This window comes from Saccostrea echinata, unplaced genomic scaffold (genome assembly GCF_033153115.1).
Source record: "Saccostrea echinata isolate AGI-Se365-2 ecotype Australia unplaced genomic scaffold, CSIRO_AGI_Sech_v1 ptg000014l, whole genome shotgun sequence".
NCBI lineage: Eukaryota > Metazoa > Mollusca > Bivalvia > Ostreida > Ostreidae > Saccostrea > Saccostrea echinata.
This window is the reverse complement of record NW_026889763.1, coordinates 163484-178252: the sequence shown is the minus strand read 5'-3', so window position 1 is coordinate 178252 and position 14769 is coordinate 163484. Positions and strand designations below refer to the sequence as shown.

At 32.0% G+C, this 14769-nt stretch overlaps 1 protein-coding gene across 1 annotated transcript; it reads left to right on the top strand.

Moving 5' to 3' along the window:
* The first annotated feature begins 200 nt into the window (after window positions 1-200).
* On the top strand, window positions 201-6380 carry LOC133186921 (stimulator of interferon genes protein-like). The gene is made up of 4 exons (XM_061322311.1): window positions 201-394; window positions 5351-5583; window positions 6159-6257; window positions 6370-6380. Exons 1-4 carry the CDS (start codon window positions 204-206, stop codon window positions 6378-6380), a joined length of 534 nt encoding a protein of 177 aa, XP_061178295.1. The 5' UTR covers window positions 201-203.
* Window positions 6381-14769: the final 8389 nt, after the last annotated feature.

Genomic DNA, 14769 nt, shown 5'->3' with positions numbered 1-14769 from the left:
GCAGCCTCAGGTAGCTTAAAATTCAAGTCCCCCCATGAAAACTTTTCAATACTGAACAGATTTGTGCTTTATCCTAGCCAATGTGCTCAGGTGAGCGATGTGGCCCATGAGCCTCTTGTTTATTACTGGCCCCAGTAACTTTACATGAATGAAGATGAGCTCCTCGATGTATTTTTTATTATAAGACACAACCATACGTCGAGATGTCGTCGCCCACACTTGAACATCCACACAGATACCATGCCTTCATCTACTACTGTCCCGACACAGATACAAACAACGCAAAGAAAATACTAGAAGTTATAGAAAACGAGGGCTTTCAGTGCTGCTTCCCTGAGAAAGATTTCTTACCAGGAGGAGCTCAAATCGATCTGGTCGTTGACGCCATACATAGGTAATTGTTTCCCGCTTTCGCGAAAGCGAGGAGACATTAAATCTCATTATCTGTCAGTCTGTCAAAAAACTTAAACCTTGGACATAACCAGGGTTTTGGCGAATTACATTGTAAAGCAATGCATTACATTACCATTACTTCAAGAATTTGGGCATTAAATTACCATCCATTACTTTAATTTCTTAAAGTAATGCATTAGATTGCCATTACTTTAGTTAAGTAATGCAATATTATTACCATTACTTTTGGAGGTTTTCAAAAATAAAAATACAAAACTTTGCAGATATTTTCATAAATATGCATAAATATGCATAAATATGCATCTTACCCCTTCAAAAATAAGCATGATGAATGATAATTCAAATTCACATGTCTTTTTATTATTCATAGCACGTTCAAACTTTTCAATTGCCAAAGCGATAAAAACTTGTAAATATGCACTTTTTGTGTAACTATTGATGTCATAGAGCAGTTTAACTTTTGGGGGCAATTTACTCCCTTCCCCAAAACTATAACTAAACTTAATAAGAAGATTATTTGGATCTAGTACCTTAAATGATGACAAAAATTAATTGCACTGACAAACTTGTAAAAAGGGTTGGACAGTACATGTATGTACATTTTGCTCTGCTAAAAGTAGAATGCCTGTCTTCTAATTCTTTTGGTGCAATGAATTTGTCATGGTCAGCTCAAGCTAGACAACTCAATTAATGTTTCATAAACAGTCAGAAGAAAGGGGCTGGATTTTGGAGTGTTTCTTAAAACAATATATTGTTTTAATTGTTACATAACCTTAGAGGCATTGTGTATTTTGATGACGCTCTATTCAAAAGGTGGCAATTATCAGTTTATAGTGTATATTAATTAGTGTGTCTCATACCAGAATTATTTTTAAAGGATATTTAAAACAAAGAAAAAATCTTTAAAATATTCTTTGAAATTAAATCTGATCTAAAATAAGTATGAAAATATAAATGAGTGGTAATTGTACTCTCAACAAAATAAAAAATGTATTTAAATAGACACGGAGAGTTTTATTCAAATGGGTTAACTTTTTTCATTCATTTCGATTATATAAAAATTATCTAAGCAATAATGTCCATGTCCATTTTCGATTTTTTAAAATAGGTTTATACAAAATAATGCTTAGTAATGCTATGTAATGCCAGCACTACTCTGGATTTGAGAACGCAGCTATGTTAAGGCTTCCCGAAGCTTTAAAATGCGCTCAAATCATAATATGTCATTGCGAGGTCGGTTTTGGTTTTAATTTATAAGTATTGAACTTTAGTACTTCCAATTTATATACAGGGTTTCCTCGGCTACATATAAGCATATTTGTTATGATATCACATGATTTTGTTGATCACGTGACAATCTTTTATACTTTTTTGAAGTGTTTCATATAAATCGCTTCGGTGCAGCTGATTAACACAATAATTATTAACATTTTGTTATATAAATAAACTCATCGTATCCTTGTGTATCCGAAATGTGCTTGGGAAAAGTCATAGTATTACTTGGGTACAAAATATTTCGTGAGAAATTCAACTTACCTACAAATTTGAGGGTATTTTCCACACAATATCGTAATCTGTATTAAAACAAAGCCAACACACATTTTTCCCAAGCAAGATTCAGTTAGAAAACAACCTCTTCTTACAGATTTTCACAAAAATTCTCAGATTAATCCTCATTAATCACCTGCGCCAGAATCTTTTATACACACAAAATAAATTCTACCTCCAACCACGAGTATAAAACAGCGTGCATTTCAAAAGTATATTTTTCATAAGCATTTTGAACATGCGGAATTTCAGTCAAGGGTAGGTAAGCGGTGTATTTTTAAAATAATCGGACATATAAGACTTAAAAAACCTTTAACGACCCGTGAATTTTGCAATAGCTATGTAGCATTTTACATATAGTTTGAAATAAAGTGTTAAGTTAATGACACTCTCCCCGTCATAACACCTCAAGTTTGCAGTGATTTGACGTCATTTTCCATTATGACGTCATATTTTGGTAGTCCAGAGATGTGAAGGCACAGAGTGCACTGTGATTTTTCTTCGGGAAGCCTTAACCTACCTGCGAAAGTAATGCATTACATTACCATTACATGTAATGCAAATTTTTTGATATTACACATTACTAGCATTACTTTAAGTTCAGGTAATGCATTGCAATGCATTACCATTACATTTAGCATTACCCAAAGTATGTTCATAAGCTTTGGATGAAAAAAGATCATAGAACTTTCATTTCACATGTCTATTACCTGTGACAAGACCTTTCCGAATATATCATGACTTTTGATCCCTTGAATTTGACGTTTGGCCTACTTTTATAAAATTTTAACTTTACTTTTACCATGATCATTACTATTGAATAAGAAGAGATATGGCTTTCATCTTTCATATGTACATTACCTTTGATAAGACTTTCCAAATATACTATGATTTTTTACCCCGTGACCTTGAGGTTTGACCTACTTTTCAAAATTTAACATTGAATATAACATTTAAATGAGAGAAGATAGGACATTTATATTTGACATTTGCATTACCTGTGACAAGATATTTCCGAACGTGCTATAATATTTTACCCTGTGACCTTGACCTTAAAGTTTGACCATTTTTTTAAAAAAAAAATTAACATTCTTAATAACTTTTGAATGAGAGAAGTTAGGACTTTCATATTTGACAAGAGCATTACATTTGACAAGAAGTTTCCGATTGTGGTATGATATTTGACCCAGTGACTTTGACCTTGAAGTTTGACCTAATTTTCCAACATTTTAGCATTACTGATAACTTATAAAGGATTGAAAAGATAAGGCATTCAGATTCAAATGTACTATGATTTTTAACTCTTGACATTGACCTTGAAGTTTGACCTAATTTTCAAACTTTTAACATTGCTGATAATTAACATTGCTGATATTTTTTTTTAATGAGAGAAGATAGGGCATTTATATTTGACAGGTGCATCACCTGTTTCAAGACTTTGCTAAATGTACTATAGTTTTTGACGCCGTGAACTTGACCTTAAAGTTTATCCTACACTATTTATTTTTTACATTAGTTATAACTTTTGAAGAGAAGATGGGGCTTTCACATTTTATATGTAAATTACATATGACAACACCTTTCAGAAAGTTACATCATTTTTTTACTCATGACCTTGACCTAGAAGTTTGACTTTCTTATAAAAAAATAACTTTGGCCGAAGACAGTTACAATATGCCACAAAATGCATCCCATACACTAAAGCGAAAAGCGGGGGACCACCATTCTGTGAATTTGCTTGTTTCATTAAATGTGGATTAGAGTCATGAAAAGGAGTAAAGGGGGAGGGAGACAACTCGATTCTTTCCTGAGAATTCAAGTCACAGCCTAAAAATGCATGTAAAAAGCACATTGCATACAATAAGAAGGCAGTGAATTATAATTATGTAGATCAACATTCAAGTTGATAATTGGAGAAAAGAAAATGGTATCAATAGAAAACAAATTCTGTATTCTAAAACGCAAAACATTTTTTTGATTTAAGGTTAAAATTACATATAGTTTTTCAATTAAAGTAAATTGAAATCCTACTTGTTTTGTTCATTGCCAAAGAGATAGCCCCTTTTATTGAATGAGTAAAAATAGATAAATTGTTAATGTTATTTGCAAAAGATATTTTCAAGTAAGAAGAGGTAGCAAATACCTGCTTGGTGTATATTGCAACACTTTTTGCTGAAGGCGCATAAGAGCTTTTCTGATGACATTTTGTCGGTCTGTCTGTCTGTCCGTCCATCTGTAAACTTTTAACGTTTTCAACTTCTCAAGAATGACTGGGCCAATTTCAACCAAACTTGCCACAAAACATTCTTGGGTGTAGGGGATTCATTCATGATCAAGGGTAGATAATTAAGAACTGGAGAAAATAATGTATCAAATTTAAAAAAACTTCTTCTCAAGAATCACTGAACCAGAAAAGATATTCAAATCCGGGTCCCTGTGGTATGGTGGGACCACAGTAAGGGATCATAGGTTTGAATAGGAATTTAAAATGATTCTTTTGAAGTTTAAAATCATTCTTCTGAAAAACAGCTGGGTCATGATTTCTCATATTTATATGGAAGCATTTTCAGGTAGTTTAGATTCAGATTTGTTCAAATCATGGCCCTCAGGAGTAGGATGCGGCGACAATGGGAGAACAACGTTTAACATGGTAATACATGTGTATTTGAAACTCTTTTTCTTAAGAACAACAATGGGCAAGATTATTCATATGGAAGCATTCTCAGGTATTGTAGATATAACTTTGATCAAATCATACCCACCTGGGTTGGGTAGAGCCACAAATAGGAGATCAAAGTTTTACATGGTATTATATAAAAAAAATTGAAAAAATGAAATACAACAAAGCCATGATTAGTCGTAATGTGCAAGCATCCTCAGGTAATGTAGATTATCCCCCCCTCCCCCCAAAAATGGGCCACAACAGGGAATCAGAGTTTTACAAGAAAATATATAGGAACAAAGTAGCAAGGCAGTAGCAAGTACATTGCATCAATTTGCAAACATTGTATAAATTCTATTGATTCATTTATTTTTAAATTCAAATTATGGACCCTGGTTAAGATGGGGTTAAAACTGGAGATCAGATTTTACATAATGCTAATGTACATAAAAAATCTTTTTGAAAAAATCTTCTACAAGACAGCAATTAAGGCCATGTTAGTCATATTGATATCAAAACATACCCTCCCAATGTTGTGTGGATTCAAGCTGGTTAAATAATAATCCTTTAAGGCAAGTAGGGGCCAAAATACGGAGTCTCCATTTTTCATTGGAATAAAGAGAGAGACAAATCTTTTGAAAATCTTCCTCTGAAGAACAGCTTGGCCGAGGTGATGCAGGTGAGCATTGTGTCCCATGAGCCTTTTATTTAAACATATTCTTTCAGTTCCCGCCATGTGATTCTGGTGATTTCCCCGTCGTCATTACAAAGCGAGTGGAGCAACTTTGAGATGCTGATTGCTGTGGACGATTCCCATACCCGGAACAGCGTTTGTCTGGTTCCGGTACTGCTAGGCGGGGTCAAGCTAGGATGTCTCCCACCTACACTCCGACTTCTTACTTGTGTAGAACTCCGTGAAAAATTCGAGAATGTTCATGATATCATCCAGGCCATTAAAAGTAAGTTGTATTTACTATATGTTATTATAATCATGGTAATAACATTCAATAAATAAAAATTAAGTTACATGCACTAGATTTTTAATCAAATTAATGATTTCAAACATAATCTCTTCTTGGAAATCTGAAATTAATCTTAAAAGAAATTCGATAGTTTTCGCTGTATAACAAGAATGAAAATTAACATTGTAAAATTACTTATTTTTGTGGTTTGAAGAAAAAAAATTTGGTTTGAGGAGATTTGATTTCGTGGTTGAAGAACATCTTACTGTTTATGAAATTGCAACTTTTTTGTTGGGGACATGAATTCGTTGGTCTCTTTATACCAAGAAAACAACGAAAGTGCAAACCCCAATATAGTGATCTCACATTATTATACAGCGCTGTGGTCATTTATAACTGTGGATAGTGAATGGTCAAACGATGAGAAACATATACCACAGATAAAATTCTTATTACATGCACATATCATGGGAAAAAATAAAATAACTTCTACATGCACCTAACCAGAAAAAAAATCATAGAGCGAGAGACTTTACAGTCCAAATCAGTTCTGTTGTCGCTTTTGTCAACAGAAGCACATTACACCTGGGAGTCCCTTTTACCTGTGGGGAATCTGGCGCATGATTTTGCCTGGGGATATTATTTCAGATACCTCAAAATCATTTTACCAAGTATGTATTTGTTGGTTTGTTATGCACTTTCTCTCTCTCTCTCTCTCTCTCTCTCTCTCTGTTTTATTTAACATGAATTTTGTTATTATATTTTCCTTCATCGATATCTCAGAAAAGATTTGATTACATTTTACGAAACTTTCATACGATAAAAGAGTGACTCATTTTTGCCTTGATATACATCCTTGCTGTACACCACATTAATTTTAGAACAAAATAGATATTCATTATTTTTTTAATTAAAAAGAATTATAAATAGATCCTTTGTTTAAAATATGCATTTATATATAGGAATATTACTTCGTCGGTGAATATGTAACAGTTATTCATACTATGTATGAAATGGAACAGAATGCTAAAACAGGCCTACAGACAAGAGAAAAGTATATTCAAGCCATGAGGTTCTACCTAACAATAAAGGACATTTTACAGAAGGATCCTGAGTGCTCGAAAAAATATAAAATTATATTTTACAAAGGTATAAGTATATCAAAGGCATAGATATTTTAACTTTTTAAAAGACTAGGTATGGTATTGGTCAAAATTTTTTGTATAATACATTTTTTTAAGCAAAATTGTTTAAAAATCAATTAAAAGTACGAAAGTTTGGAAATTAAACAATTTTGTACCCTCTACGTATGTTATAAGATGATTTTGTTATAAAATCAGTTCTTTTATTGAAATTGGCATCATCATAGGTGTTTAATTATAAACACCTCAATTGTTCTAAAAAAAATCGAAAACAGAGGACCAGAAAAACCCTTAAGCCCCATTTTTCTTTAAAATTTGTACTTTTAACATTAAATATCAAAATTAGCAACTAGAAAGCATAAGAACTTGCTTTTGCATTAAAAGCACTTATTTTTAATGGACAGCAACATCTTAATTGTTTCTTATAACCATAATTCGTTGCATGAAATAATTTACATTAATATCTTATTAAGTACATGTATATCTACTGGTAAAACATAACTCTGTTATGAATAGGTATTCACAATAAATGGAATTGCTGTACGCTTATCTTGCTGTATTTCTGTATCAGTACAATAACTATGCTTATGCTTACCGGGTTGAAATTTTATAAATTACCTTTTAGATAACTGCAACAGCTCTGAGAACAAAACCACGGTTAATATGTAGGGAAATAAAGAAACAGATACAAGCGGAATCACCGGATGACCAACCTAGCGAGACCTCTTTCAGCAGCCTCGAGCAGTTTTCCTCCATATGTGGACCTGATTTCAATCTTTATTCCATAGGAAACTCTGTCAATTCACATATGTCTAAAAGTGAACCTTACATTCACCGAGATGAGAAAGGTAAATTGAAGACAGTAGAACGAGGAGACCAACTAACCAATGTGTTCAATGAACCGATATGATGTAGGACAAGGAAAACCAAAAGTTTTTCTTTGGTCAAAAGGTTGATGATTTTAGGATGAATGTGGTTTTGTTTAACGTTGACTTGGTAATTGTTTGCCATTGTCATCGGTTAGAGAAGATAATTCTTTCAAAAGAGAGTGTTCTATTGTAGACATTATAGTGAGTTGTTGCCCAGTGACATATTTGAATACGAGTACATCATTTGAATATATATTTCATGAGGAGCAAGCATTGTATACTAGTACCTGCTTCCACTGGAATCCATTGTACATAAGTCATATAAATACAGAAAAAATGTCAGTGACAAGTTTTTAACTTAGCATATAGAATAAAAAAATTTCTGATATTTGATGTCTTATATTTATCATTAATGTTACAATTATTTTTTTGGTTATTAAATTATACTTCTGTTAACCTACTAAAACTCTCCACTTTATATCAAAATACTTGACTAATTCTAGGGGGTCCTTCCTAGTCTGATAATTCTGCATAATTGAAGAGAATGACATAGATATTTCACCGCCTTTAAAAATCAATGCAGATGTCTTTGATGGCGGGGAGAAGGCACTTGAAACTTCCTATAATCCTCGAATCAATTATAATTGGAATACTTTATCATTTTGTTTTCGTTTTATGGTTTTGTTTCGTTTTTCTGGCTCTTGGTCGGATTCTGAGTAACGTTTAAGACCACATGGATTATCACAAAGTGATTCATGCTCTTTGTTTCACTTCTCTCCATCTGAAGAAGGGTCTGAGCATCAAAAAAGACGTAACTACACAGTTCAGAGACTAACGAAGAATTACTCTTTAAACGTCGGCGGCACTTATCTTAAAAGTATTGACATTTTTCTTCAAATATGTCCACAATCGGAGTTCTTTTTGATTGTTTCTTTTATTCCCGATGTGTCTTACACGCCATTTTAACGAGTATTTGATAATCACACGTTGATAAGCCCGGTTTGGGTAAGTGCGACAACGGAATCGGTTGAGGATATAACTTTACATCCATTTGGTGAAAAAGAAACCATTTATACTTCCTATCGTTGATATTGCCGCTTGGCTCCAGAATAATACGCATCCAGACCACTTTGATTGTGACAATGGGCATCTCTGACAACGAAAAAGAGGCTTTAATGTTTAAACTCGTTCACACATAGGCCGTAGAATTAATAGATATAAATATTATACTACATTCCCTTAGAAATGGCATCAATTAAATTACAACAAAAAAGTAAATACGTTTTGTATTATTCGAAGGCCCACAATTTTTTGTATTTTGATATACACGTTTGCAAAAATATAACTACTATGTACATGTAGAAGAAGACTGGTAGTTTTGAAATATGCATAACAAAATTTCGCAAGTACGTTGATTAGAGGTATTCACAGGATTTAAAAAATCCATTCTTTCCGGAAATTGCTATTTTTTCCACTATTTTTACAACAAATTCCCAAAATTGAAGTAGTGCACACTCCTCGAGCAAAATAAAACATATATATTTGAAAATAATTTGATATCAGACAAGCAAAAATAATGGTAAGAATTTGCTCGGGGAATGTGCAGTATGTTAATTTAGACATTTCATGACTATTTCCGGTGGCGGATACAAAGTTAGTCGAGAGGCGAATTCTTATCTAGGAGTAATAATAATGGTGTATTTATTATGCAAAATAATAATGTAATAATGCAAAATAATAAATTTATCATTGATTGTCCATATTTATATTGCTCATACAAATATATTTGTCATGAAAATAGTATAAAAAACTAAAAAAAAAAATGTTCTATAGAAATGACAAATTGCGATATAATTTTATACAAATAAGCCTTACACTTGATAAATAATGCCAGCAAGAAGGGAAGAGATCAATTTAATATACTAAAGCAATAAAAATGTTTAGCTGACAAATGAAATCACTAAAAGTATTATTGCAGAAGAGAAAATGCTTAAATCCTAGCCTTTATTTTATTTTGCTACTGAAACGGCTTAGTTGAAGTCTGCATGTAATATGTAAATAAATTATGCAATAAACTAAAAGATGACGTCACAATAGGTCCCCTAGCTTGCAACACATTTTTTTGGAGGGGGGGGGGGGTATAAATTCCCAATCTTTTGGATGCCGTCGGTCACGACTGATCCGATTAATTAATATTCTGAAGTCTTGTATTTTCAGTCATTTATACAAGTGCACGGTTGATGTTTCAATATATTTTCAGATTTTATAATTCCACGCACAATATAAGTGTGTTGCATCTGCATAAGTTTATATTGTAGACATTGTCGATAATATTGTGCATATAAAAACAAAGGCTCATATATTTCACCTAGTAAAATTTATTTTTATTCTACTTATTATATTCTACTTAAGATCATTCCACATATACCAGAGTTGTAATTTCTTATCTGTCGAGGATCCAGTGAAGTTAAAAGGAGACTGGAATGAGAAAGCGACAGAAAGGTCAAAAAAGAATTTCGGACAAAAAAATTTTATAAAAAAGCTGTATCGGATGAGGGGTTCACTTTTCAGCAAGGTTACCTGTCACTTAATTCTTTCTACCCCTAAAGGCAGTATATGTGTATCACACAATTTAATATAAGTATATACTGTGGAACAAAACTATCTGTCAGTGTGGACAAGTCAGAAAACAAGTTATTTATCAGGCACGAAGAATCAGGGACGCAGGGCTTCTTCCCACTTTTCTCCAAACTTTGAAAATGTTCATTGAAAGACTGCCCCCCCCCCCCCCCTCTGTTTGCTGTAGCATAGGTAAAATTTAGGAATATAGGTATTGGGGAAAAAATTGTTTGTGAAAAAAAAAATTGTGAAAAAAAGTTTGAACCTACCGAGACACGGGGCCTCGGTTTTTAAGGTCTCATCCGAAAGACCCGCAACTTTCACTTAAAAGTGCGAGCGCTTGACGAAGGAACAGTTGCTATCTATTTTAATCGAGTTAGGTCGGTCGCATACGTGATTCGAACACACGACCTTCCGATCAGAGCGAGCGCTCTACCTGAAATGGATTGAAAAGCAGGCATAAAATGACCTTTCTCTCCATAGGTTTGATATCGATGGCTTAAAATACTTACTTAAAGATAGATATTGAGAGAAATTTCAAGCAACAGTATTTATCTATAATTATATGTACGTATTTAAAAAAAGATCGTTAAAGTGTTCTTCAAAGAAAGTAATTGTTTATACATGTTTATATTTATTTTATTTATTCATTTATCTTTTTTTTTATTATTCATTTTTTTTATTTATTTATTTATTTATTTATTTATTTATTTATTTATTTATTTATACTTTTTTTTGAAAAGCTATACTAAATTGGTAATAAAAAAAAACCTCAATAAGTTGCTAAAGAAAATGCGATAGAAAGTTGCCTATGCCAACTATCCAAGAGAAGTACTGCATCTCTACAACGTACCAGCTTGTAAAGGGGGTGGGGGATGGGTGATTCTTTATTCGTGCATTTGAGAAGGACCATCCGGTGACACATAAAATTATTAATCGAATTATAGTACTTTTTCATTTATTTTTTTTTTTGAAACTTTTTCAGATGACGATAGAAACGTTTTAAACACATTTTGTTTAGATAAATTCGTGAATGACGCAACAACTCGTTGGAAAGGATGGGCTGGGGAATTTGTCCTTTCAATGTTATCTGTTAATTAAAAATTCAAATACTTTTCAAAAATATCTTTAATGCTTTCTCATAAAATTTTATAGGGAATCTGACATTCTATAAAATAGTGCTAAAAGTTTTAATGCAATCTTAAAAACAAACCAAGGAATTCGCATAAAAATAGTCTAGCTTTTAAAAATCAAACTCTTGCTTGAATTAGAATAATCGAATACTCATAATAAACGTACTATTAAATATGCGTTACGCATCTCTCCCTCCCCCCTCCTCTCTCTCTCTCTCTCTCTCTCTCTCTCTCGTTTTAAAATTGTTTAAATTAATCTTTCATTTGTACGTATATTGTCGGACCCAAAAACCAAACTGTTTGTCTGAGGCCTTTATCTAACCGATCGATGGGTCGACAATTAAAACGCATTTTGCCCGAGTACAGAACATAGTCAATAAATGTTTCGTTATACCTTTGTATCTTGTGCCAGATTCCATGATGTAAATTTCCTTAAACCACTGGGGCTAAAATTGGTTAAGCTCGTCACTGTCGAACACCAACGAATGCAAATGAGATTTAGCTGATCCCGCCCACAATTTTGTCGTAAGCGGTCCAATTTCTCATCGACAGGTATCTTACTCCGCGGCCAAACATCGATTTTTTTATGACCGCTCTGTACAACATTGAGAATGTGTATAGATTTATTTAGAAACCAATTTTTAAAGGTGTAACAAAATTTTGTGTTGTAACCAGTTTTTAAAGGTATAACAAAATTTTGTGTTGTACTCTGGAAATCTTCAGAATAAACTCGGAAAATATTGTAGGGAGCAAATGTCAAAAGCGATTTGTGCATATGTGTATAAATGATAGAAGCTGTATTCGAATGATTAAAACTCTGTATCAGACAAGGGCGGTCTGTGAGAAAAAGGATTATCTGTAAAAATCTGAACAGAAACTTTGTAGGTCATGGAAAGAAAAAGGCTCTTCACAGTTGCTGATCTTGTAAATGCACAGTTACGCGGTAAAATTAAAAAAAAAATAAAACATGGACATACAAAATTAAATTATGCTACATGGACATACAAAATTAAATTATGCTACTGGTACGATTGTTAGCAAAATAAATCAAATTTGATAGAGAAACGTTTTTAATAATTGGCTATTGGACCAAACTGTGTGAAATGTAAAGGGGTTTTAAAAAAAACACCATGACGCAATGTGTTTTGACGTTATTATGTAGCTCCGGGGTTACCAATCATGTTTTTTTTTAATTAAGTAAATTAATTTCTGTTAAATCGAATGGAATGAAACTTCACACATCAACAAAATAAATATTTTTTATACCTGTATGAAAAAATGTGTTTTTTTTTTTAAATATTTCTTGAGAGTAAAAAAATAAAACATGGACATACAAAATTAAATTATGCTACATGGACATACAAAATTAAATTATGCTACTGGTACGATTGTTAGCTAAATAAATCAAATTTGATAGAGAAACGTTTTTAATAATTGGCTATTGGACCAAACTGTGCGAAATGTAAAGGGGTTTTAAAAAAAAACACCATGACGCAATGTGTTTTGACATCATAATGTAGCTCCGGGGTTACCAATCATGTTTTTTTTTTAATTAAGTAAATTAATTTCTGTTAAATCGAATGGAATGAAACTTCACACATCAACAAAATAAATATTTTTTATACCTGTATGAAAAAATGTGTTTTTTTAAAAATATTTCTTGAGAGTAATATAACGAACTTTCCAACAACCTCGTATTTGCGTAGCGTCGATAGATTGACGTCATAACGTCATAGTGTTATTTTCCAAAGAAACTAACTATATTCAGATAGCTTTTAGAAAAATTGATTTGATATAATTACAAAAAATTAAGCTGAATTAAAAAGAGGGCATCTTAGACATGCTTCAAAAAAATCTTTGTCAGATTTGGGGACAGGGCCGATTTTGGTACATAACGTACTTTCTTCTTTCATAAGTATATTGGCTCAGATTTTTGGATGGTACGAGAAAAAATTATCCTTTACTGAGTTTAATGATGTCAATCCAGCTCAAGTTCCACCACAGGCTGGTTTCATGAAAGAAGATTGTAAATCCACAAATTTCAGTGAAATGTTGGCGCTTTTCTTATTTGTTAGAGACATATCTTAAAAATCTATACACGTGTTAAAAATGTTGAGAGGATTTGAAATTGAAAAGAAAAAGACACCGAAAGCTGGCCTTTTTCTACCATATGAACTCTTCCTTTCAAATTGTGAACTTGCGGAGCATTTATTTTGATTTCGAAATTGTCCTAAAAATCAAAGTGCTGGTAGTACGAGTTACTTCTGTGTATCTTAAAGTTTGTGTATTTTTATTTTTAGCTCGGTATAAAGTTTTCAAATAAAAAACATACTTTAATTTTGTGCTTTCCTTGGACTTTTTCTTGTGAAAATATTTTTTAATATATGGATGTCAAGGAATTTTCATTCAATGAATATACAATGTATCTGAATATGAATTAATGATTCGAAAATTCGTTTTTATTTCAGTATACTGAAAAGATAGATAACCCTGGCAAATTTAATTTAAAAAGTATTCAATTAATCAAGTTCAATTCGGATCATCTTTTTTTATATTTTGAATTAGATGTTTAGAAAAAAAATTCATACCCTCGAAATCAATCATTTGGCGATATTTTATAATAAATAATAATAATGGCTTTTGTTGTATATCGAGAGGAGTTTTCTGATCTCGCAGTACGGGTAGTAATAAATTCCTGTCTTCCATATTAATCAGATATAGATTTATAAAAACAAAAAGACATTCCTATTAAACTATTTAAAATCCGTGAAGAGTGACTGTTTTTCTATAAATTTGATCATTAAATCATTTGGAGGCCCGATTTCATGATAAAGGCAGGGATTTCTTGTTTACATGTATCTCATTAAAAATTATTATCAGGAAATAAATTAAGGAAATTGCTTTCAAAATGTTTGGGTTTTTTTCTCAAAACATATCAATTAATATAATTTTTTTCTTTCACACATAATTGTTAATCCTGCTCGGTATACGTTTGTAGGAGTTATTATTCAAGTCTTCGGTAAGATTGATTGGTTGTATGTTGTTTTACGTCCCAATCGAGAACTTTTCACTCATAGAGAGAAGTCACATGTACAATCAATTTATTTCTATAAAATATTGACAAAAATTACATAAAGATACTTAACTGTACACATAAAAAACTATACATGAAATTTTATTCCTAAATACCGACGCAAAAATTGTACTAGCTCAGGGTAGGGTGATGCAGACATATTAGAATAAAGCATGATTTATTTATTTTACCGAATACATGAAATTTTACTCCTAAATACCGACGCAAAAATTGTACTAGCTCAGGGTAGGGTGATGCAGACATATTAGAATAAAGCATGATTTATTTATTTTACCGAATATTTGAATATATTCGACTACCCCTATGATATTTACATATTAAATATC